Consider the following 27198-nt stretch of genomic DNA (forward strand, 5'->3'; position numbering starts at 1 on the left):
AATAACCGGGGTTCCAAGATTGTTTTTACCTTCTATCTCCAATGGTAAGCTGATTGTCAAATTAGCTTGCCATGCCATCTAGGATTTCAAGTTAACCCTCTTCGTAGCTATTTTGTACCTCAATGATAGGTACTAGCTTGTTATTGAAATAATCTTGACTTTCTCAATAGCTTTTTCAAATTTAATTTTATATACGTAGTGTATATATATATAGGAGCAGGTTAAAATGAGAACCTCTCCTATAATAAGAATTAGGAACTTATCATAACTGTTGGATTAAAATACACTGGACGACCGAGATTGATTCAAATTAATTAAATTAATGTACTCCGTACTTCATCGAAAAAACACTCGTTTCTTTCCCCTTTGTCAGTGGCACCATTTTCTCTCTCTTCCAGCTATATTCAAGCTTTCTCACCTCAATCATCAGCTCTAATTGTAGGAATTTGCTACAATTTACACTCTCTTTCAATCAATTGTTGAATGCGCTGCAAAATTTCTGAACGATGAAGGTAAGTATTGTGAATTTGGTATAAATCGATTGTTAGGGTTTGAATTTTTTTCACCTACTATAATCAGATCATATAGGTATGAAACTAACTTATTTGCAAAATCGCAACTTGCAATTATAAATTTAGCACTCTTAATTTATTTTTTGAGTGATTTAGGTTGTTTTTATTGAGAATTATGGAGGTTGATTTTGTGCGAAACTTCAGATATGCTGCTAATGAAAATTTGAGTAGATTCTTATGAAATTTTCACTATTGATTTTGATCTGATTTTTTTTGTAACTTTTGCTCTTTTTTTTGTTTTTTTAGTTCGAATTGATTAAGAGCAGCTTAAAGCCTAGAAATTTAGATAATAGTCGTCTACTTTTTGATTTTGACATTTGAGCATGAATCTAGTTGTGTTGTGTGTAAAAATTAGTGTACTGTGTTTAATAGTGGAGTAAAAACCGCATTATTTGGTTAAGTGGAATTAGTGGATAGGTGTGGTGTGATTGTGTGAGTTGCATGATCATGGATTGATAGATGCTGCATTTGATGGTGTTGTTGAAATAGTTAAATTAGATATTTGAGCTTAATTTATTTTTAAGTTAGTAGTTGTGGTGTGATTGGCCTCTTACATGGCATTAATCTAGTTCGTGTTTGGTGTGGTCATATGGAGCGATTTAGCTGTAGTAATGAGTTTTAGCTTTGCAACTATATATGAGGTGCCCCTCAATAATTCTTTAGTTCTTGTACGGATGAGGCTTGATTATTGGCAAGCTTATAGTAATGCTATCTTTTCTTCAGTTGATTAGCCAGTTCATGCAAGTTTTTCTTACATATTGGTTTTGATGGTAGCCTTCTGTCATACCTTACAATCCTAGGATAAGTGAGCTTGAGTTTCTAAGTAATAAACGTCGATGAAAATTAGTTAAAAGTAAATCAAGTATTTCTAAAAGTAGATATAAATGAAATTAACAGAGTACATAAGGTTGGATATCATAGAGTCTTTTTCCACTGGATGATGGACAACTTTTGTTTCTCTTGAAGTTCTTTCAAGACCTTACAGGTACTCTAGATTTTTCTGCACTCAAATATCTGAAATTTTTTCTTGTAGAAGATGTATACTTGTATGACTTGATGACTAAAATTTGCTAAAGTAAGATAAAAATATGTAAATATAAATTAGCTCACTTTAATAGTAAAATTATTTCTTGCTAAGGTAAGTATCTAGCTCATACTATCGTAGTAGCAAAAGTATCTAGCTTTTCAATGCCATAATAACTTGGTGAAGAACAAAGTTTGGAAACTTGTAACTTATAGCCTGAAATTATGTTTCCCCTTGAACAGCATCTTTATTGTTTTTTCTTTCTATGCCTTGGTTAGTATTGAAACAGCTGTTTAATATATTGAGTCAAATAAATACTTTATGCAGGTTATTATGGCATTGATAAGCTGTTGCTGATATATATATATATATATATATATATGGGTTTGCAAAAGTGGGATTCGGGTTTGAAGAAAAATAATGTAAGGCTTTCACATTTCATGCTGGTTGTTGGTGCTTTCAATTCTTGCAATCTTCCATGTCGTTTACTAAGTAAAATCTGTGGCTTGCTATTTTTAATAACTTTTACAAGCTACTGAATGTTGGAGATTTAGTTAGCTTTTCAGAAAATTGATATTAATTCTTTGCCCATTTGTTAAATGAGCAACCAATTCAATGCTCATTTATTAAATGAGCAAATAATTCTTTGCTCATTTGTCAAATGAGCAAATAATTCTTGCTAATTTGTCAAATGAGCAAACAATTATTGGTAATTTAAATTGTAAGAGTTGTCGTTTGGTAGCCGATAATAAGTGAGGGTAATGGTAATGATTTTCTCATTTACATTCTGTGCACTCTTCGATGTACAACATCGAACATAGACATTAGTTGTATATGAAATAATTTTAGTATTAGTGAGGGTAAAGGTAATAGACATCAGTAATGTGATTTTGTAATAATTAGTTTTTATGTTCTCAATGGCACAAATGTGTTTGTGTTAATCTTATTCTTATAACCTTTGGTATGTTAATGCAATGGCATTATTTTCTAAAATTTGATCTTTCTTCATCGATATTTACAAAAAATTACAGGCTATGGAATTATTGCAAAACAATTCTCTGCTCATTTATCAAATGAACATACTATTTAATGCTCATTTGTCAATACCTCTTGGTCATTTTGTCAAAAATTAATATTTTTTCTTTGCTTATTTGTCAAATGAGCAATTAATTCTGCTTATTTGTCAAATGAGCAAAAAATTCAATGCTCCTTTGTCAAATGAGCAATTTATTTAATGCTCATTTGTTAAATGAGCAAACAATTCATTGCTCATTTGTCAAATGAACAATCAATAAACAAGTTGTCAAATGAACAAACAATTCTTTTAGAAATATTAATTTAAAAATCTTCACACCAGTATAATGATGTTCAATACAAAATAAAAAATATATTAATCAATACAAAAATTTAACAAATGTTCTAAATATCATAAAAAAAATGTTCATAAAATAATAAGGGGATGTGCTAAAAATATTATATCAAATATGTATGTAAAAGTATCACTACACTTTCTTTGGACAATTTTGAAAATAATGATGACTCAATTCCCCACAACCTCTAAATAATCTTTTCTTTTTCTGGTTTTGCTCTACAACCTTTTCTTTTTGTCTCTTTAGCATTTTTGCACTTGTAGATCTTGTTTCAACATTTGACACATTAACTTCACTCCCTTTCTTTTTTTAAGTCTTTTCATTTAGAACATAACATTAACTATTTAGAAAAATATTTGCTCATTAGTCAAAAATTATTATCTTCTTTGCACTTTTTGTCAAATGAGCAAATTCTTTTTTTCAAATGATTTTTCAAATGAGCAAACAATTCAATGCTCATTTGTCAAATGAGCAAATAATTCAATGCTCATTTGTCAAATGAGCATACAATTCAATACTCATTTGAAAAATGAGCAAACATTTTAATGCTCATTTGAAGTTCCAATTTGCCACTTTTTGTATCCCTATAAGTAGTAGATTTTTTTGTGTTAAATCCAGCAGTATATGCATAAGCTCTATAAAATACAAGACCCTCATCAACACTATTAAATTTTATTCCTAATGCTGGTTTTAACTCATTGGAGCACATTGAAATCCATTTTTTTGCTCCTCAGGGAGTTAACAAAGGTACTATTGTAGGAGTAACTATTATTATAGGAGTAGCTGGTACATCGGCATCGTCATTAGAACCACTATCAAGTTGTTCATTGTTGCTAATATTTGCTTGTGCATCCATAATTATCAACTTAATATATGAATCTGCAAAAAATCAGAAAAAGAAATCCGGATGAAAATATGGTAATATACACAAATTCACTATGTCCAAAGGAGTTTTGTTAGTGTTTTCCGAATATAATTTTCTTAATTTTTGTCAGTATTTTCAAATTTCATGGTTTGAATGTTGGATTTTCGTTAAAATTTTAGCAATGAGTGATCTTAATTTAGTATTTTCGTTAAAATTTACAAATTTGATGTTTTAATTTTCGATTTTAGTGTTCTGGAATATTTCGAATTTGAATGCTCTTAATATGGTTATTCGAGTTTGACTATATGATTTTTGCTAGATATTTAGAGTTGAATGTTCTTAATTTAGGATATTCATTAAAAATTTCCTATTGCATGTTACTTTTATGTTGATAAAAGCTAATTTTCGTGAAATTTCCTATTGAATGTTCTTATTTTGTAATTATTTGATAAATTCAATAGAAGATGTGTAAAATGAGCAAACATAATTAAAATGAGCAAACTAAATATGAAAAGTAATGTAGTGAAAATAAAATGAGCGAACAAAAATTAAATGAGAAAAAAGAATTAAAATGAGCAACAATTATTTGCTCATTTATCAAATGGGCAAACAGTTTTTTGCTAAATTTATCAAATGATCAACCAATTCTTTGCTCATTTATCAAATGAGCAACCAATTCTTTGCTCATTTATCAAATGAGCAACCAATTCTTTGCTCATTTATCAAATGAGCAACAATTCATCGCTCATTTATCTAATGAGCAACAAGCTCCATGAATTGACCAATTTAGTGGCTGGATCTCCATCATCTCTCAGGCAACTTATAATCAATGATTGTGGGAGACTGAGAGACATAACGGGTGCATTACAGCGTCTCTCTTGCCTTAAGGATGTGAAGCTTTGGCATTGTGAAAAAGTGGATTTGTGGGATGTCAAGAATGATGATGATGGTGAAGATGAGGCTATTAGTGGCAGGTCGTTTGCTTTGCAAAGCCTGAAGTGCCTTAGCTCCTTGAGCTTGTATTTAATCTCAAAACTGAAATATCTTCCTAGGAGCCTATGCTATATATATCACAAATCTTCAAGAAATTTACATTGATGAGCTCTCTGAATTAAGGGTGGGGCCTACCAGAATGGTTTGGCAACGTAACCCAGCTTCGGTGGTTGTCAATAAGGAATTGCCATAACTTGGTGGCGCTCCCAGAATCTTTTTGGGAACTCACTGCATTACAAGAGCTTAATATTTGGAAATGTACAGAACTTGAGAAAAGGTGTGAATGGCCAGATGGTCAAGATCGGTCCCTTATACCATCCACTGGCAAGTACATATCCCTACTTTCATTTTCACCGTTAATATGCTCTTTTTGCATTAGTAGTGCTTAAAATAGGTTGATGTCTGTGTTGTTTGTCAAAAAACATTTATAATTATATAATATGGTTGCAGAAGCTGTCAGTGCTATTTGTTGTTTTTATGTTACATGATTTTACTATTTGATTGTCTATTATCCACTTATGGTCTTTCATCAATTTTAATTTTAATCAAAATTTGCTTAGGTTTTTTTATTCCTCCATTGCAATATGGTTTGTTGATTATACTGGGTAGGGGTGTTCATATCCGGGTACCCGGATCTTCGGGTAGTTGATAAGTTGGCCCGTGTCCCGTCCCGGATAATTCGGGTACCCGGTCCGGGTACTCGAATTATCCGGGACGGGACACGGGTACCTGAATTTGATTTATTTATTTTTTAAATAAGTTTGTACCTAAAACCTGGTTTATATCTTATTTCAAGTTATAAATCTTCCATTTATCACAATTCTATTTGTTTCTTTTTTAGTTTATTTTCAAGTTATGTATTTTGGTAAAGCAAGTTCTCTATAAGCATGCTGACTTGTTGTTAGCTTTGGTATATCAGTATCCGATAGTATCCGATGAACTTCCTGCTCCAAGAAAATCCAGAAGTTGCCTAAACTTCTTCTCCCAAACTGCATTGTTCTCAGCAATTTTTCTGTCCATGTCATTCTTAACAGCTTTCCAGTTCTGCTTCTGTTCTAGCATTTTCAACATATTTTCTTGCATCTTCAATTGCTTGATCTGCTTTTTTTTTTTTTTTTTTTTTTATTTTAACGGGTATCCGGGTACCCGAGATTAGCAAAGCTTGTCCCATGTCCCGGCCCACGAAACTGCTATTTTAGCGGGACGGGTATCTGACCCGAAAAAAACAGAAAAATTTGTCAATTTCCCATCGGGTTTTTTGCGGGTCATCGGGTAATCGGAACGGGACAACCGGGTCGGTCTTTTTTGAACACCCTCAATACTAGGAGCTGGATAATCAGTGCCAACTGACTCTGATGTTCACTTTTTCTTTTCCCTATTTGCAGTGTCCATATGTCGGTATTGAGACATTGTAGGGACATTTTAGCTTCCTAGATCAGAAAAACCATATTATCATTCTGGGTTAATCCACACAAAGGTTAAGGTTAGTTGACTTTTGATTCTTAAGTTTGTCATGCATTTCATTTGCTACTTAGATTTTTATCCTGTTATCTGTGATACTTCAAGCCTTTTCTCTCTGCAACCTCAGTTTTTGTCCAGACCCTTGCTTGATCCTTATTGATTTTTTATTTTAAATGGAATCCAACGAGGCAACAACACAAACACAAAAAAAAAAAAAAAAAAAAAAAAAAAAAAAAAAACCCCTCTGTTTTTGTGTTGTTTTTTTAGATAAGTTTTATTCTCAATTCTAAAACTAAAGTGTATCCGTAGTATGCCTTGTTTCTCTGAGTGCTTAGTATGTACAATATTACAATATGGAGTAATTGCATAGAATAAACAATCCCTGAATACTACCTAAGTCTTTGTTGCTGGCCATATCTTTTAATTCCAGAAAAAAATTGTTGGTATGGACTCCAATTGTTTCCCCCCCTATCTTTTATCTAGCTTTTTTTGTACTGATTGTCCATTAGGCATGCCAATTCATTTGCCTACACTTTGCTTCACATTAGTGTTGTATTTTCATTTGCCTGTCTTTAATCAAATGAGCAAATAATTCTTTGCTCATTTATCAAATGAGCAACAATTTTTTGTTCATTTATCAATTGGCCTACATAAGGTGAAAAAATTTAGAACATAGAAAAATAATTTACAACATATATTTTGAGCTTAGGTAGAAAATTCTAGAGTATAAGCAAAAAAATTTAGAACAATTGCATTAAATTTTGGAACATATTCAATAGATTTTAGAACATTTGCAAAAAATAGTATAACATATGATAAAACCTATTAGCTCAATTGGTAGAGCACTATGCAAATGCATATGATGTAGGTTCAATTCCTACATAGGTTATAACTATAAATTAACTAAAAAATAGTAATTAAAAAACAAAGAAAATCAAATTAGCACTAAATTATATGAACAAAAAATTGGCTTGAAATGAATAATAACTATAGAAACTTTGTTACAACCAAACTCTCAAAACGCTTATCTCCACATTACACAAATGAACCTACGTGGGATTCGAACCCATATCTTTTGTGCATTTGCACAATGCTCTACTTGTTGAGCTAGTAGGTTAATGCAAACTAAATTCAAACGAGCAAACTAACATAAAATGAGCAAACTAAATTCAAATAAGCAAAGTAAAATTAAAATGAGCAAACTAAACTAAAATTAAAATGAGGAAACTGAAATAAAATGAGCAAAAACACACATATTAAAAATGCATAATGAAAATCAAATGAGATATGGTAAGAGAATCTTAGAGAGAGGAAGTAATTAGTGCTACAGGAAGAAGAAGAATTAGCAACAATTTTTTGCTCATTTATCAAATGAGCAAACAATTCTTTACTCATTTGTCATATGAGTAAACATTTCTTTGTTCATTTATCAAATGAGCCAACAATTCTTTACTAATTTGTCAAATGAGCAAACATTTCTTTGTTCATTTATCAAATGACCAAACAATTGTTTGCTCATGTATCAAATGAGCAACAATTCTTTGCTTATTTAAAAAATGAGCAAACAATTTTTTACTCATTTATCAAATGAGTAATCCGAGTTTACCTTATACCAACCCGCCTCAGGCTTCTCCCATTTCTGCAGAACAGTAGTAGTACCCAGATTAACAATTGATGTAGTTTTATTGGCTTTCTCATACTCTCCAATTATGCTCATAGCTTTTTGTTGAATCCCAGCTAGATCAACCATCTTCCCTTCAAAAACCCAAGCATTTCTTCACAACCATATACCCCAAAGCAGACTCCAGAACATGCTCCACCATTCAATATCAGTGTGCACCATCTCTAGCTCTAAGCACCACTCAAAAAAAGATTCAACCTCAAAAGTGCTAAGGTCGAGTCTTAGTGGAGAAGTATACCAAATGTTGTCCTGTTACATAATGCAAAAGTATAAAGAGTTGTCATTCCCCTCCCAGCCATAGTGATGGTAGTAGGCTATAAAATGGAGAGCAGGGCAAAGATACAAGTACTAAGGGCATTTGATAAATTAACAAAGAATATTTGCTCAAAATATATGTTTTAAATTACTTTTCTATGTTCAATCTACGAAATGAGCAAATATTTTGCTCATATATGAAATGAGCAAAAATATTTTTGCTCATCTATGAAATGATTAAAAATATTTTTCTTAATTACGAAATGAGCAAAATATGTAATGAGCAACATTGTTTTGCTCTTTTGCATCAATCAGCTAAAATGACCAATATTTGTTTACTCATTTTAAGAAAAGGGTAATCATAAGGAAAAGTTAGACAATTAGAACAAAGCAATAGTTGAAAGGTCATAACATAAATGAGCAAATAATTAGTTGCTCATTTCTCAAATGAGCAAATAGTTAGTTGCTCATTTGTCAAATGAGAAAACATTTCTTTAATCATTCATTAAATCAGCAAGCATTTCTTTGCTCATTTGTGAAACGAGCAAACATTAATTAGTTTGCTCATTTGCCAAATGAGCAAATTACTCATTTGTAAAATAAGCAAACATTTCTTTGATCATTTGGGAAATGAGCAATCAATTTTTTGCTCATTTAGCAAATGAGCAAATAGTTAGTTGCTCATTTGTCAAATGAGCAAATACTTAGTTGCTAATTTAACAAATGACTGCAACTCCAAACAGAACATACATTTCATCAGATATGCTATACAAAAATCAAAACCTGATATTTCATAAATGAGCAACAAAATATAAAATGAGCAAGATTTATCGACAATAATTATTATACAGACCAAGAAAACATAAAATGAGCAAATAAGAAAACACGTACATTTTCCTTTCCAAAGGTACAACCGTAGAATCTTTAGCATTGGTGAAATCAATAGCATTAGTAGAATCCATAGCACTAAACAGTTCTACAATTAAAAAAAAAAGAAAAAAAAAAGTTAATAATGACTCATCACTAATTCTCAGAATCATACTCCTCCATTCTCTACTCAGGTACAACCTCCTCCAACATACTCTCAAGATCAAGCTCCTCCAACATACTCTCAAGATCAAGCTCCTCCAAAGCTACTCTCAAAATCAGGCACTTCCAAACTACTCTCAAAATCAGGCTCTTTCGAAAAAGTTGATGAAGAAATTGAAAAATCGAACACAAACTAATAAAATTAAGCTGAAATAATCGAGCACAAACTGATACAATTATGTAGAAAAATTAAACACAATTGAAGAAATTAAGCAGAAAAATCAAACAAAAATCAAGGCAAAAACACAAATAAAAAATAATTACTCAAATAAAACTAAAACCAAATTAATAATTATTCAAATAATCCTAAAATCAAACACTGATTTGTATTAGTTTTCTATGTTTGGTTCAATTGTGGACAACATTCAAGACGTAAGGGATACATTCAATGACTAATTAGAAGGTGGAAACAAATAATAATTGATATTTTAGTCTACCAAGTTTCGCATTCTTTTAACAAACCGAACTTCGTACCCCCATTCCAACATTCCTGGATCCGCCAATTGTACGGATTTATTAAGAACAACAGCAAAGAGTGAGAAAGGCCAAACATGTTTTGTCAAAAAAAAAATGCAAAACATGTTATTTTCTACTGGGCATTTTGTCTAACAAGTGGTGGGCAATATCAAAAATAATGGATAAAGCACAAAACTTCAACTATAGCTCAAATATTCACAAGATTAAATAAGCTTGAGTACTCATTGTCCGTACATTATAAATTCGACAACCATAGTTGAAAAAATCTGAAACAAACAACGATTCCTTAGATATTGAGTAAAAATGTAGCTCTTGAAGTATAGAATCAGATTTATCATCAAAATACCCAATCCAATCGGTTTAATATATAAACCAAAATCAAATAAACCTAAAGTCAACGTAAGTTTGTATCGAATTTCAACAAATTACGTAAAATAATCGAATTTTGAAAATAAATTAGATCATAATATTGATAAACTTACTTCAAACTGGTATAGTATTTTCCCAAAAACACTGATTTGAGGAGAGAGAGAGAGCAGCAAAAAGGTTAGAGAGAGAAAGAGATGTTGAACGTGAAAGCCAAGAAGAATAGGAAAGAGAGAAGGAGGTGTAATTCACGAAATTACGAAAATGCCATTACTATGTTTTTATTGGACCATTAGATTTAATTTGATCAATGGTCTAGATTTGTTCTCATATAGATTATGATTCTCACATAAGAGATGTAAATTTAGAAAAATATTTCTAGAGCAAATTAGCTTGCCTAAGCTAAATTTATATTTTGGCCCTAATGGTCAAGCTAATAGCTATAAATTTTTTAAAATCGCGAACAAGTCCTTAACTACAACTATTAGGATTGCTTAAAAGTCCTTTAGATTTGAAGTACGAAACAACATGGGCCTAATAATCATACCCAACCTTATTTTTTTCATTTTGAAAGGAGAGATTGAACTTCTGATCTTATCACACTACTATATACGAAGTATTATATACCATGTCAAAGTATTGATTCAACGAAAAAAAAAAAAAAGAACTCGAATTATTGTACTACCTCCGTTTCATATTATTTGCAACTTTTGAACATTTAATATCTCACAAATATTACCTAAAAGTTGCAAATAATATGAAACAAGAGGTGATAGTATGGGTAATTATTGAGTACTAAAAAATAATGATGGTAAGTTATAACAATTAAAAGCACGTAATATGTGCTAATTAATCATACAGTATATCAATTACCAAGAATGCAATTTTCACAAAACATAAATTACCAAAAACGTGAGTAATTGACAAACCATTATAATATTATACTTCATACATTTTCAATCTCTATTTGTTTATTTTAAATCTCTTGTTTAGTTTTTGGATTGTCTTCATAAAAAGGTTATTAGTGCACTAATGCCACACTAACCATTCATATTGTATTTAGTACCATTCATTATTCAAAATAAATTAGCATCGCAATTTCTGACGGAAAAATCCAACTGAGCTCCCTCATCTGGACAATTCTTTTATTCCCTTGACTACCAAAGTCTACACAATCAATTGCAACCACAAGCCTCAAACTGAGGTAGATGAAGTATTAAGCCTATGACCTTACAATACAAATATGCAGTCACTTACCAAAGCACGCGTCAACTGTCGGTTCACACTAATTATTTAGTATTTCTACTCATTCCAAAACTGCAATGTGTTTTCACGCATGTACTGATTAGGAGTATCACATCTATAAAGAAAATTTTAAAGAAATTCTTAAAAAGGAAATCCTAGTGTTCATATAATCTAACATGGCAATCCTAATTCGGCACGGATGAAAAACTTGTATAGAGAAACTCTTCCCAAACTGAGTAATCATTAAGTCACATCGATTAAAGGAACTTTTGCCCGCTGTTGGAGTTTGATGACATAACAGTCAGAATATCCGTCACAGAAGACATGGAGCTGAGTGCTACTTTCAAAATGTCCTGTGAACATCCAGGTTTCACAATGGCTCGTACCTGGAAACAAGATTTGAAGTTGAGCAAACCATAAGTGAGGCAAAATAGCTAATGGCAAAGTTATAAGCAATTAAGCATCTACTATGTGCAGCCTTAAATCCCTTCACAACCCCTCCTTCCCACGGACAAACAAAAGGGGTCTCAAGTGAGCATAAAAAACACTAATCGAGCAGGTAGTGGATATGAAACCCATAACTCCTCTGGCTGCAATTTCACTGAAATTAAGCATGTCTCCACAATGATATATCAGCGTGTGGAGGAATTCCAACAGATAATATTCCTCAGACAGCTAAGTGTCTAAAAGTATAGACAGAAGGTCATTTTACTCCAAAATCACCAACCGATGAGGTGGATCCATGGCGACATAAGCATGAAAATATAAGTTTTGATAGTGGAGTGAAAGGATCATATACCTTGTCTAAATATTCTTGCAGCTGCTTGATACGGCCCATATAATCCAGGTCTTCCACACACAAGCTAACAGCCTTAGCATCAGCACCAGGGCCATCAAATTGAAGTGGACCTGGATTTCTGTAGATATCTTCCATCAAAAACCTAGAAGCATTCTGTCTCAAAAGCCTGCAAAGGAGACGACAAAATAAATCAAGATCAGAACTGATTTTACAACATATATAGGGTGTAGAAAATCCTATTATAACTTGGATTCCTACTTTTCAATGATATCCAAGGACTGAACAATTTGTCATTGATACGACGTACATATAAAATTATAGAGTCCAAGTGTCAAATACAAGTTGATCAATTGAATAAGAAATACGAGTAATTATTTTAGCAACCCATATAGTTGGTACCCTTTCTTATCCTGTGGGCTAACAGTAGGAACATGTGTTCATGGAAAGTTATCACTGCAAGAACATCAGCAACAACCAAAATTACAGCCACAACGAAGACTTACTCATAAGCTTTGCCTTTCAAATCCACTGTTGCAGGATGAATAGCAGGTTTTCCAATAGACAATGTACCAGGACCACGTGAATAACGTTTAACAGTCATCATTGCCTGGGTTTTATCATAAAGCAATGAATAAGCTATTTATATTTTAATGTTAAACAGTTCAAAAATAACAAACCATTGAAAACACTATAGCTAGAAGCTGAAAAAACAATTTATTCAGAAGTAAAATGAGCAGACAGGAATCAAGCCTTACTGTCAATGGAGCGGCACCGCATTTCCACTTATTCAGAGGATTTTTCAGGTTGGTAAGAGTTGCCATGTAACCATTCAAGCCAGCTGCAAGGACATGGTAGCATATGTGACCAAGAACCTGCACAGATACATTCAATTGTAACCAAAATGTAATCCTTCGCATACCACCAAAATCTGAGTCTATTTAAGAATCAGGGCGTACATATGCATAGTCACAGTCGAATTTCGATGGTAGAGATCCACGAGCTTGATATCCAAAAAAGTGACAGATGGCATTAAATTTCTTTCCCTTGTATGTGCCTTCTTTCTGCCAAAGAGGAGAGGGGCAATTAAAGACTACAAGAAACCAATTAACAAACCTAATAATTCAGCATCCACTTGAGCATATTAATTGAAAAATGCGACTAAAACAATAATAAACAGCCTGAAAATTAAGGACAATAATAGAAGCTAGTATACATTTTTTTTTTTTTGGCGTTAATTACATTAAGATCTAGAAAATAACATAAAATACATAGTTTCTCCAATAAGATTTCATACCAAACGTTTATTCATTTCTGTCTCCACAAGATGAGCTAGAAGCTTTTCTGTCTCAATCTGCATAAACAATTAAATTGGATCATATTTAGATTAAATTGCTAGTAGTGAGACCACTTAAGAGGACCAAAAGCTTCAAGCCAGCACCTGTGACAGCTGAGCAGAATCATCTGATTCAGGGTGGAGGAGCAACTGCAAAATAAGATACCCAGTATAAAGAAACGAAACATGACTCAAATACTATAGACAGAAATCTCCAATCAAAAAGTGACGTAGGTATTATGGTACCTGTTTCTTAATAAAAGGTGGCAAAAACTCCAGCAAGGCAGATGCCCAGGGAGAAAGCTGAGAAGAAATATTGTCAATAGATACACCTCCTCGATAAAGACCATGAATTTCCTGCATGGCATCATGACAAGCATGCATAAGAAACAAAGATCGAAAAACTTGAAGAATGATCAAGGGACCTTAACATATACAAGTATAAAACAAGATAAAAGATATCCAAAGTTCCAAATTCTATACTTTGCTCTTTAAACCAAAGCAAAGATAGGCATTTATAGAAGATAAGGTTTCAACAATGCACCCTCTACTTTTATACCTGCAGGAGGGCATAAATTTCAGGAATGCTTTCAATAAGCCCTTCTGGAAGCAGGATAACCCCATGGTTCTTGTCTGAAATACAAAAACAACAACAAAAGAATCAGAAAGCAGCAAATCTATCGACGTAATTGAGTGAGAGGGGAAACACTGGACCTTTTTCTGCTCTGGCTTGGACTGCATCACAGATTTGTGTTGTCAAATCAAATAAAGTAAGTTTTGACGCAGCCACCTCCTCGCCAAGAATAACCTAAATAAAGCACCGAGATACATCCTTATTGCTTTACATCTAACAGGCACATCTACCCCATTTATGATAGAAATGACAAAAATAGGACTGTATTAGTAGTGCAGAAAAAGAAACTGACCATATTGGGATGTGACTGGAGAGTACATTCCAAAGCAACATGTGATGCCTTTCTGCCCATCAGCCGAATAAAATAATAATACTGGAAAAGAAATCACATTGATGAGCCTTTCAGACAGTAATAAATATCCTTGACAGTAAAGGGGTTAATTTTAGGATTAGTAAAAATACAAAGCTTTTGAAATACACGTGTTCATGTGCTGTATAAGTTAGTTATAGAGAACCACAAAATAGATAAGTCAATTACTATTAAGAAACACCCAATGCAAACAAATTGATTGAAGTAGACTTCCAAAGAAGACATAATTCTGAGCAATGAGCATGCATCCAATTAAGAGGGTGTCCTAAACCCCAAACTGGCTGAACCTCCAGCCCATTCAATTAAAATCAATCACACAACGGAACATTTCAAATTTAAATATAACCTCACCCCAAACAAAAATTTCAGTACCCCAAAAACTATTTAAAAGCTGCTGGATTATAAATGTCATTAGCCTACCAGCACCAAAGTATAGGTGGTACATACACCAACAATATCACCCCATTTGACTTCTCAGAGACTCAGAATTTGCAAGATATCTCATTTTGAAAACAATGTTATTATTTCTATACAACTTACTGATAGTAGATAATTAACATGTACAAAAAAATTACCTTCTCAGCAGACAACGCATCTGTGCAAACATTGCTAATGAGCTGAGAATTAACCTAAAAAGAAGCAAGAACAATGCGATAAATTAACAGGAAGGGTCAAAAATATTAAACAAGAACAAATTTAGATAATGATAGTTCAAATCCAAATAAAATGAATCACTGCAATGGAAATGACAACACAAAAAGGCACAAGCCTACTGCCTTCATCTATAACTCAGTGCACTCTATCTGTCCTCAATGAACCAGGATTTTCCAAAGCTTCTACATTAGAGTCATAAGCGTGTGTGTTAACCCACAACAAAACAAGAAATAGGAAAGCCACCAAAAGCGAACTTAAATTGCAGCACTAGACATTATAGAATTCGTTTAGATACTCCATTCTGCATTATCAAATCACTAGCACAAACGCTCATCCACAAGGAAACCATGGACAGAAAGATGATTCAAATATACAAAGCTTCAGGGCCTCGAAGGAAATGAATAATAATACACCCTCCATTCCTAAAAAAGCTCCATTGAAATTAAATTCCATAAGTAATAGCCCCATTTCTCATTTCAGTGGGATCTATCTTCCACTATCTTCTTTTGTTATTGACATAAAATCAACAAAACCCCTCCAATCCCACTATATTTTCTCTCACCTCCCCTCAAAACTCTCACTACTTTTTTTTATTTAACATTAATCAACAATTCCACTCTTATAACCCCTTCAAAAAGAAATTAGGGGCTTTCATTAGTAATATAAAGGGGAAAAAAGAAAGAGAAAAAAAAATATAGCTTGCATGCACTCCAACACCTCAATGGTTTAGATCACAAAGTATCCATTAACAAACTAGATCAAATTAATGAAATCTGAAATGCACATGCCTAGTTTGTTGTGTCCATGTCATTCTCTTCCATGTGTTTGGTGTAGTACACAAGTGTAAAACCATTTTTGATCAATGAAATTTAACAGGAACTATATCATAACTCATGAACTCTTAGGTAGCAGATCAATACCTTGCATATGGTGTCAAATCCAACATCAGCTTCAACAAACTGATTCTTTAGATCTCCATTCAAGGTAACTGGAACACCAACCACCTGCAACTCCCAAATAATATTGGATTGTTAAATTGAAATCATTAGGCACATATATGGGGATGGGACCATGGAGGCATTAAGAAAAAGAGTGAAGAACTGAGGACAATATTATCGTAACATCGAATTTTGAATCTGGCTAAAGTGATATAAGTGATCTACACAATTAATTATATCATATAGTCATACAATTGACACCAGCAAAAAAAATAACTAAGGAAGAGCACCAATAAAGTTGAGGCACCTTTGTTGAGCATTTTGCCTCAGCAAACGTTTCAGCAAGTTGAGCAGCATCAGTATTTGATGTTACACCTTCAAAAAAAAAGAAAAATGATTACCAACAACTCCATTGAGCTGAATTTAGTCTTTTTAGGCAAACCTACTACTAGAAGTACCTCCAATAATTACAAGGCCATCCAGCTTTAAAGCCGTGCACGAAGCTAATGCAGCATTAACTTGCTCAGTTGTTCTTATTTGATCTTTAGTCCTTCCCAGCAAATCATAACCACCTTGAAGAATCAAGTAAATGTAAAGTATTAAATTCCAGTTAAGAAGGTTTCTCATGGATAAAATCCTATGGAACCACTTACCTTGGTTTTTATAGGTAGACAGGATATCATCAGTTATTTCAAGAGTCTTTTGGGCAAATAAACCCTCTGTACCACCTGCAAGAGGCAAAAGTACACTGGCCTTTAGTAACAGCATTTTTCCAGCAAGACCACAAAGGCTATAACAAGGTAAATATGGTAGCATGATGCAACAACAAGACCCAACAGCGATTATGAACAAACAGCTACAACTCTAACTACATAGACTAGCCACACGTAAAAACATCTCTCTTGTCCATGGGGCACCAAAGAATTGCAATCTATGTCCAGCTCTAACTACAAAGACTAGCCACAATTAAAAACATCTCTCTTGTCTATGGGGCACCAAAGTATAACAATCTATGTCCAACTCTCAGCTTCCATACAGCAGATAGCTGCAAAGTAATGACAGTAGCAGAAATCTACCAAAAAGTAAAAGTAAAGGGATAAAATTTCTCCACTGAAGTAACATACACAGTCTACACAGTACAGATCCATCCCTACAGATGTAACAAGCAACTGTGCTGACAAAAAACAATGAACCACAGTGAATGTAACAACCACCTTTTAGTCTTTTACAGCCCAATGTCAACACTTGGACATAGAAGGGGCCAAGCATGAGTTATCCACCACATCAAGTTTCTCCAACAATATGATCAACATCAGTCATCAACATCCTATAGACCTAAATGCCCTTGATCATACAACAGATGAGTTATCCACCACATCAAGTTTCTCCAACAATATGATCAACATCAGCCATCAACATCCTATAGACCTAAATGCCCCTTGATTATACAACAGATGAATTATTCACCACATCAAGTTTCTCCAACAATATGATCAACATCAGCAATCAACATCCTATAGACCTAAATTCCCCTTGACTATACAACAGATGTAAAAACCTCTCAAGCAAGTACAGACTGCTTCACCCATCTTGAAAGGGTGTTAAGATACCAATAGAATAAAATGAAAAAATGTTTCTAGGCATCTCAGATTTCATGTTAATTCGGTAGAAAGAGTTTCTCTTGCACCATCCAATTATTTAGTTTACCCCAAATTCTAGCAGCCTATTTAGTATGTGAAATTAGAAATTTTGGGGATGGGATGCTGAAAAGTAAACACATTTACATCATCTTTGACAGCTGAAAGAAAAATGTGCTCCACTCAACAAGATTCGGAAATTAATGCTTTAACAGCTCATAACTAGTTGTTCCTTTTACCTAGAAATCCAAGCAAAACATTGTTTGAGTTGTGTATCTTGAGTGCGTTAAAAAGACCCCATATAACATTGTGTCCTCCTGGAGATTGTCGCCCACTGAAGACAACTCCCACCCTGCTCAAAAACATGGATCAAAAATAGCATGATTAACAGTAACTCCAATCATAATCAGTAATATAAAAATAAATAAATAATATATACATATATATATGTAATTGAGCCACTCAAATACTAATTTGGACTCATTAAGAAGAGAGGAGCCAAATTAAACTCCTATTGTTTGTATCTATTGCAATGCTAACTGCGCAAGGAATATCAATTGCTTACATCAAATATCAAATAACAAGTTTTAAAATGGTTGCAGGAATCAAAACACGAGTCTAGAAAGTGATAGAAAGGTAACTTACATGCAATCAGACATATAAGTTACCAGCAATTGCTATGGACATTGACAGTTTAGTTACACAAGATAGACTTAATTTAACAGCATTATCTTTCTAAAAAGCATTACTACCTGTTTCTGTTTCTGACATTCACTGAAAGTAAAATCATGATACCAAGAAAGGAAGAAAAATTTAAATTACACACCTGATAATTGGATGCTCAGTAATAATATGTGCATCTGGGACCTTAGCAGTTGCCCTGAGGAAATGAGCCAAGGGTTGACCAAATGTGTGAGGATAATACCGGCTGATGGCGTGAGCATCAGCAGGATCTATAGCAGTGGTACGGTCACCATATTCTACCCTTACAGTAGTTCCCTGCACATTTCATGGTGAAAAAGATCGGTCAAATGAACACAAAGCTTAATATATATAAATCATGGTCTAGAAGATTTTCTACTTTTCATTATTTCATTGCTATGTTCAATTTAGTTTGATTACTTTGCCAAATCATGCTGAACACTTACAAAATTTTCAGGAAAACTAGTAATGTCTATGGTAACGCTGTCTTTTTTTCCTTGTAACATCCTATTACCAATCATCAACACTTGAAGTAAATATTTGATATAAAGATATGCAGGGCTATAAACGAAATCACAACAAGTGTTGTGAATGTGATATAAAGATTTGCAGGGCTATAAACAAAATCACAAAAGTATTTTAGTACTCTGTAGTAAAAGATCACTTGGTTGACCGTTTATAAAAATATGACAATGTTTACCTTGAGGGTAATGATTCATTGATTCCTCCCACTTGTTACCCTCATCCCTCTCTCATATGAATCCATTTCATTACAATATAGTCCCAAACAATCCATGCTAATGGCTACCGTTACCCTTTCCTTTTCTCACCAAACAAACGCACCCTATATATGACATTGAGAGGAGATGGTTCTGATGACATTTTTTTTTTATATAAAAAACATTCTTGGGATAGAGTTCCTTTGCCATGGAAAAGGACAATTTTACAAATCAGATTTGAATTCATCGACACTACCGCCATTTATTAGTGCCTACCAAACAGGGTGTAGCAATTTATAAAAAATAAAAAAAAAAAAAAGGTTGAAGGATGAGATGGCAAATCAGTTAGATAACATAGGATACTAGAAAGTATTTAATAATATGTAATTAACAATTCTAAGTCGAGTGAATGAGTATACGTTTACAACGCCGAATCAACCAATCGAACATTGAATCAATTTTTTTTTTTTAAAAGTTACTTCAATAAGAGTATTTGACGATCCATTCATCACATTGCCTGATTAAATAATCACTCAATGGAAGTGATATACTGATATATAATGAAAATAAAAATAAAAAATCAATAATCAATAATCAATAATCTAATCAGAAAACAAATAATCCGATCTGTAAAAGCGAGATTTATATAAATTATTATACATTAATCAAGATTAATACTACATAATCCAATCAAAAATATTTCGGAATTAAAAATATATATCAAGCGATCTACACTATTGCATCACAAATCAGGCTACTCAAAACCAAAAAAAAAAAAAAAAAAAAAAAAAAAATCACAAAAAACAAATCCGAAAAAAACGAAGAATTAAGAGGAGAGAGAGAAAAAACCTGAAGGCAAGGCGGAAGTTGAGGCTGGTAAAGAGAACGTTGTTTTTGAAGGTCAGAGAGTTCTCTGGGAATTCCGAAATCTGAATCCATAGTTTTAGTTTTGGGTTCAACTCCAAGTGTTTCAGTGTGTTTTACCTAACTATGGTGGTGCAGTGTGCTCTCTGTTTCTCTCGAATTCGTCTATTTATATCGGCGATACAACCCAAGTCCACTTGAACTACCCCCAAACCCAATTAACAAACAGATAATTATTTGACGCGTTTTGACTTTAACTACTGAACGATTTTCCTAGAAATTGCTAAAGTATAAATTAATTCCCTAATTGCGTCGGTTTAAAAACTTATTCCCACGGTACTGTCCACGTAGGATAGGTAGAAGGCTCGTTAATTTTTTTTTATTTTTTTATTTCTGGTTCAGAAAAGAATCGCTAACACCGTTAGCAATTTTATACATAAAGAACTGCTAACGTCATTAGCGGTTCTAATATATAAATCACTAACGTCATTAGCGGTTCTTTATATATAAAACGCTAACGACATTAGCGGTTTTAACTTGTGAGTCTGCCAACAGTTAATTACAGCTATATTGACCTGTTAAATAAAAAGGCATAATGCCTGAAAGAACCTGCAACAAAAAAACAGGAAAAAGAAATGCAATACAAAATTTTATTTACTCAAATTTAAAGTCCATATGCATTACTCAAATGCTACTTTGGGTTTTGAGTGATCATCAATTGCTTTCCTTTTTTTTTTTGGTTTTTCGTAGAACAAAGTTAGAAGGAATTTGAAAGAGTAATATAAGTGTGGCATGCATTATTTAATTACAAGAACCGCTAATGCCATTTGCGGTTCTTGTCTAAGAACTGCTAATGGTAATAGCGGTTCTATACAATAAAATGTTATCACCGTTAGCGGTTCTTTCTTGAACCAGAATAAAAAATTAAAAAAAAAAAGCCAAACATTGTACCAATTCTACGTGGACAATACCGTGAGAATAAGTTTTTAGACCAACGCAATTAGAAAATTAATTTATAATTAAGCAATTTCTACGAATTTCGTTCTTAACTACTCATATTCTAACTTTAACAAGATAAGTTATTTGGAATTTTTTCCTAATTAATGTTTTTAGAAAAATAAAATACGGAGTATTTCGTATTAGAGTTGTTCATATTTGGTCAATTATCATACCATTAAGCCTTAGTGGTTAAGCATTATAGCGATTACTCAGAGTACGAACCATAACAATATCATATAAAGGTTAAGTATTTCTAAATGATACGGTTACAAGTTAATCGTTACATGTTTGATAAGGAGTAATTTTTATGAGTATGACAATTTGATAGATATACAAACATATTATTGTAACATTATTAGACAAATTCAATGTTCCAATACAAAATTTAAATAAACATTACAATTGTAAAATCCAAGTTCCAATTAGTCAATTACAAGCCGATAAACCATCTTACATTTCAAAGTTTACTCAAAACTTTAAAAAAAAACAATAAAACTTGTACATCATAATTAAAAAAAATATAATATTATTATGAGCTCTCAAAAACAATTTATATAAATTATATATTCATTTTAACCCGATTACTCAAATTTGTAACTGTGGCCATAACCATTAATCAGTATTTTTACCGGTTTAATTAACCATATCATTTACTTTTAAAGCTTCGATTAATTAACCTATAAAAATTATCCGTTATAGCGGTTAAAGGTTACATTTTTCTTTTGCACACCCCTACTTCGGATTTAAGTGAGACTTGATAAAATTTGGTATATTTTTCACATATTTTTTTTTATTATTATTTTTTACTGATGATTAAAATATTATTGTTAAAAATCTTGGATTGGGGCTACTCCTTCAAAAATTGACAATTAGCACACCTTTTTTTTTTCCACCACTCTCTTCCTTCCTCTCTTCTAAACCCTAAGCTCCATTGTCGATTTTTGAAGGGGTAGCCCCAATCCAAGATATTTAACAATAATATCTTTAATCACAGTAAAAAAAAGGGGAAAAAAAACATTAATATGTAAAAAATATACCAAATTCATTCAAGTCTCACTTAAATTGAGAAATTCTCTTTGATACTTACAAATTTTTTAATTTCTCTTTGGTGAAAAAAAAAAAAAAAAAAAAAAAAAACTTAATTATATCTGGTAATCATGACTAGGATAAATTAATAATACATAATGATATTGGTTTTACTTGGTTAGTTTTTTTTTATTTCTTTAACAATTAAATTATTTTTTTTAAAAAAAATTAGATAATAAAAAACCCAACCACCACTCCCCCATCAGCCACCCCCTGCCCCTCCACGCCCCAACCCCCTTGCCCCCTGGCGCCAGCGCGCCCATACCCCCCTCCCAAGCGCTGGCGCTGTGTTGAACCCCCTTCTTCCTGTCGCGACCCCCGAACCACCCAACCCCCCTCCCTCCCCCACGAAACACCCTAAACCCCCCCCCCCCTAAATTCCTCCACTCCCTATGAACGACACTATCTTTCAACCACCACCATTAATCTACCCAACCACCGTCGGTCACCTCTGAAACGCAGTAATTGTCCACCAAAGAGTTAAATGCATCACCCTGGTCGCCACTTTACCTCACCGAAAATCGACCTCCATTACTACCCGAAACTCCCACCAAACCCCCATTAGCTTCAATGAAAATTTCCTTTCTCACCTTCAATTTGTGGTCTGGTACCCAAAATCACCACCATCGGTGAATTAAAGCCCAACAATTGCAAGTCGCCACCAAAACCTTACCTTAAATTGAGGCCCAAATCAGAAGCCAGCCTCTCATTTTTCTCTCGCCTCTATAATTTGGTTAGGGTATTAGGGTGTTTCGTGGGGAGGGAGGTGTTGGTTGGTGGTTCAGGGAGGGGGGTGCGTCATGTACTCCTTATGATGTGGCTAATGTGCATAATGTTGACACCTCTTCCCAGTATGATTTTCAAAATTTCTCCCATCCAACCAAAGTCTTCTTTAGAGCTTGTTCTAGAATGTTTTTTGAAGGGTAGTGATGAGATTTCTAAGAATTTAATAGACATAAAGAGCAATTGTACATCCATGAATCATCATAGTGAAGCTTCTAGGGTTCAAGTGAATGAAAATGAAAATTTTGAGAAGCCTCTTCTTGAAAAACTTTTGGTTGATGACCCTATTTTTTCCAAATATCACCAATTTGTATAATGAGCCTAATGTACCATTAATTATGAATAATGACAAAGTTGATGATTGTTTGTTGAATTCCACTAATGATATAAGTCTATTAAAGTCCAAATATAATGTTGATGGTATTCTTCAATTTGATTATGTTGATGATTATTCAAGAGGTGTTGAGGATAACTATCAATTTGGAAAGAGTAGCCTAGATATTCATGATGAATTTTGGGAAAGTAAGGATAAAATGTATGAAGTGGAGGGAAGTCCCTCTTTTGAGGACCATAGAGTTGAGAGTGAGAAGGATTTTTTCCTTAAGGTCAACTTCAAGTGACCATAATTTTTTTCTACTAAGTTTTTGAATTGATTCAAATTGGAGATCAAAGTTCATCTCAAGAGCTTTCCAACGACTGCTTACATGCCTTATTCCAATGAGTAATGAAGAAGTTATGACCTTCCGAAACGAAGCTGTTTCGCCAGAAAAAGCTGCACATCCGTGCCAATTAATGCACGTCCGTGCAAGGTCAGGCAGTAGCTACTGTTCTCATTTTAACAGGTCTGCACGTCCGTGCAACCTTTGGCACGTCCGTGCCGACCTGTAGACAAGCCGATTCTTGGTTTCTCCGTCCTTTTACTTGGGGGTTATATAATATCCCTTTAGCTTCATTTGTAGGGGGGATCTTCTTAGTTTAGTTTTAGCTTAGGGTTTTTTAGAGAGAGAAAGTGAGAAAAGCTTGTTGAAAGATTGGAATATGAAGAATTGAAAGAAGGAGACTTGAAGATTTGGATACTCCTTGCAATACCAATTAAAATTTCTTACTCTCTCTCTCCTATTTTGTTATTCTATTTACTTATTTGTATACCTTTTCATCCTTAATTACTTGTTTATGTTAGATTAGTGTTTGATTTTATGTTCTTAGTTGTTAATTCCTTTAGTTTTGCAATTTATTATGATTTGTGAGTAGTTCTTTTACTTGGGATGGTTGAAACCATTGATGAATTCACAGATACTTATTTATATGTGTTGATTTAGCTAATGTGGGAAGTTAATTAGTTGAGCTTAAGTGGTTTCATTGTTAGTTCTTGTAAGTGGCCATTGCTAGAACTATTTATCTAAGCTTTCTCAACGAAGGATCGAGAGATGAACTTGAGTTATCTCCCTTATGCTTAATTGACTTAAAATGCCATGAGAATAGGAATTTCTAGTCAAGGAAATGTTTATGTCATCGTGATTATGATTTACCACTTGTTTTATGCTTTGTACCCACAAGAGTAGGTTATATTCATGACTCAAGTAATCCCTCTAGCTTGAGAGAGTAGTTGGGTGCCTTAGATGACTTCCCCTAATTTATCCCCAAATTGCTATATCTTGTATGATAAATTGTAGTTTGTGAATGACTTAATTGGTGGATACCTTCCCAAAATCCTTTTTATTATTGTTTGTAGTTTTTCTTCATAATTCATAACCCAAAAAGACTTGACTTAGCTTATCACAAATCAAAATTTGTTAGTGCTCCCCTTAGTCCTTGTGAGATCGACCCTTACTTGCCCTTTCTACCCATTAGAGAGACCAAGTTAGGTTTTTATCTTTGGTAGGCTCGACGACGGCCTATCATGCCCTAAGAATGACACCTCCTCCTGACCGAACAAGCACTTCTCCTGCTTCACATAAAGCTCGTTCTCTTGCAAGACTTGGAACACCTGTCTCAAATGCTTCACATGATCTTGTAAATTGTCGCTATACACGACGATATCATCGAGATAGACGACTACAAAATTATCAAGAAAAGGCTGGTAAATATTATTCATCAAGGTGCAAAAAGTAGCTGGGGCGTTTGTGAGGCCAAAAGGCATCACCAAGAATTCATAAGAACCATACCTGGTCACACATGCCGTCTTTGGCTCATCCCCTTTGGCTATGCGCACCTCCCAATACCCCGAACGCAGGTCCAATTTGGAGAAGTATTGTGCTTTGCCAAGTCAATCAAACAAATCGGCGACGAGCGAAATCGGGTACTTATTCTTCACCGTGATCTTGTTGAGAGCCCGATAGTCGATGCACATTCGCAAGTTGCCATCATGCTTGCACTGAAACAACATTGGTGCTCCAAATGATGCCTTTGAGGGCCTAATGAACCCCGCTTCTAGCAACTCCTTCAGCTGTTTCCTCAGCTCCTTGAGAATTGTTGGGGCCATTCGGTATGGTGCCATGGCCGGAGGTTTGGTCCTTGGCTCCAGCTCAATCTCATGGTCCACCTCCCTTCTAGGAGGCAGTTTCTTCAGTAGCTCCGGAGGCATCACGTCCTTATACTCCTCAAGGACCCCGGAGATCTCTGGAGGAACCTCACCCCCATGGGGCTCCTCCTCGACCAATGCAGCCAAGAAAGTCTCTTGTCCCTTTTTGATTCCCCTGGACACTTATATTGTTGAGATTGTCTTGGCTTCCACTTCTTCTTATAACGGTGACGGACCATGCCCCCTGGTTCTTCTTGATCATTAATGGTCCGTCCTCTTCAAAAGAAAAGGGTCTTACCGTATCTGTGAACTCAAGACACAACACCAAAGAGAAGTCATCCATATTGACGACCGTGAGATCTACGACGCCGCACCATTGTCCCAGACATATGGGCACCTTGTAGGCTACGCCAAGGATGGGAACAAGCGAGGTATTGACAGCCTTTATCCTCCCTGGTTCCTTGACATACTTGATTCCAATACTCATTGCTTCCTCTTCAGCAATGAAGTTATGCGAGGCACCACAATCCACGAGTGCCTTAGAAGCTCTCCCATTCACCAATGCATCAACAAACATAAGTGAGCCCTTCGGGCGAGGTAGCGTGCTTACCTTGACCACTTTGGCGCTCCGCTCAGCCTCCGGTGTGGCCTTTACGCTACTTATGAGGCGCAACGACCCCATTTGTGTATTGTCCCCTGACGATTCGCCGCCCGATGTAGCCATCATAACATTTAGCTTCTTCTTTTGTGGGCACTCCCTGGCCCAATGATCGCCCCCGCATAGGAAGCAATCCAAACGCTTCGACTTCCGGTTCGAGTGGGATCTCTCCTAATCCTTATCCCTCCTCTCAAACGATTTTCCACCATTGTGGCTTCGTTCGGTGGGCTTGGCTTCCCCACCTTTCCCTTTGTTACCGCTACTCTTGTTGCCTCTCTCCTTCTTCGGCTCTTGCTTGAACTCATACAAGGGTTCGGCGGCAACGATGGCATCGGAAAGAGTTTGGACATTTCGGCGCTTCAACTCTTGCTCGACCCACCTTTGTAGACTATCCATGAAGTAGAGAAGCTGAGTCTTCTCCGGCATCTCAGTCACTTCTAGCATGAGTGAAGTGAATTGTTTAATGTATTCTTTGACCGACCCAATATGCTTCAACCCACGCAACTTCTTTATGGCAACCTCCTCCACATTTTCTGGATAGAATTGCTTCTTGAGGTCGCTCTTGAACTTGTCCTAGGTGCTTAGTTGAACGACCCCCTTCTTGATGTCGGTCTCGCGTCTTCTCCACCAAAGGATGGCATCATCCCCCAAGTACATAGTAGCGGTGTTGATTTTAGATGTATAATCCTCCAAATGCATCGCACCAAAGTACTTCTCGATGCTCCATACGAAGTTCTCAAACTCCTTAGCATCGCGCTTCCCATTGTACTTCAGTGGTTCGGGAACCTTCAACTTAGGTCCTTCCCAAACAGTGGCACCCCCGGCCATTGCCGACTTGCACAACACAACGTCGGCCTAGGGATGTCAGTGGGGCGGGTCTAGTAGGAGACCCGCCCCATCCCCACCCCGATGGGGATGGGTCTAGCTTTGGCGGGTCGTAGGGCGGGGATGGGTCTAAAATCCATACCCGCCATGGGTGATGGGGCGGGGTGGTTTTTACGTAATACCCGCTCCGCCCAGACCCACCCCATACCCGCCCCGCCTAACCCACCCCATACCCGACCCATACCCGCGTTATACCCACCCCATACCCGACCCATACC

At 34.7% G+C, this 27198-nt stretch overlaps 1 protein-coding gene and 1 long non-coding RNA gene across 2 annotated transcripts; one reads left to right on the forward strand and one right to left on the reverse strand.

Moving 5' to 3' along the window:
• Window positions 1-301: 301 nt before the first annotated feature.
• Window positions 302-5339, forward strand: LOC110719075. The gene is made up of 3 exons (XR_002511018.1): window positions 302-512; window positions 1924-2018; window positions 4647-5339. It is a non-coding gene; the product is annotated as an uncharacterized LOC110719075 (long non-coding RNA).
• A 5912-nt stretch (window positions 5340-11251) lies between these two features.
• Window positions 11252-20209, reverse strand: LOC110719076 (pyrophosphate--fructose 6-phosphate 1-phosphotransferase subunit alpha-like). Its single transcript, XM_021897986.1, has 19 exons — window positions 20034-20209; window positions 18590-18762; window positions 18003-18115; window positions 16780-16854; window positions 16585-16698; window positions 16434-16501; window positions 16109-16192; window positions 15110-15163; window positions 14457-14537; window positions 14245-14338; window positions 14090-14163; window positions 13777-13887; window positions 13636-13680; window positions 13492-13548; window positions 13154-13258; window positions 12953-13069; window positions 12701-12804; window positions 12198-12363; window positions 11252-11784 (listed from the first exon to the last, which is right to left on the reverse strand). The coding sequence occupies exons 1-19, from the start codon at window positions 20121-20123 to the stop codon at window positions 11656-11658; spliced, it is 1854 nt and encodes a 617-aa protein (XP_021753678.1). The 5' UTR covers window positions 20124-20209; the 3' UTR covers window positions 11252-11655.
• Between the last annotated feature and the right edge of the window lie 6989 nt (window positions 20210-27198).

This window comes from Chenopodium quinoa, unplaced genomic scaffold (assembly GCF_001683475.1).
Source record: "Chenopodium quinoa cultivar QQ74 unplaced genomic scaffold, ASM168347v1, whole genome shotgun sequence".
Lineage (NCBI taxonomy): Eukaryota > Viridiplantae > Streptophyta > Magnoliopsida > Caryophyllales > Amaranthaceae > Chenopodium > Chenopodium quinoa.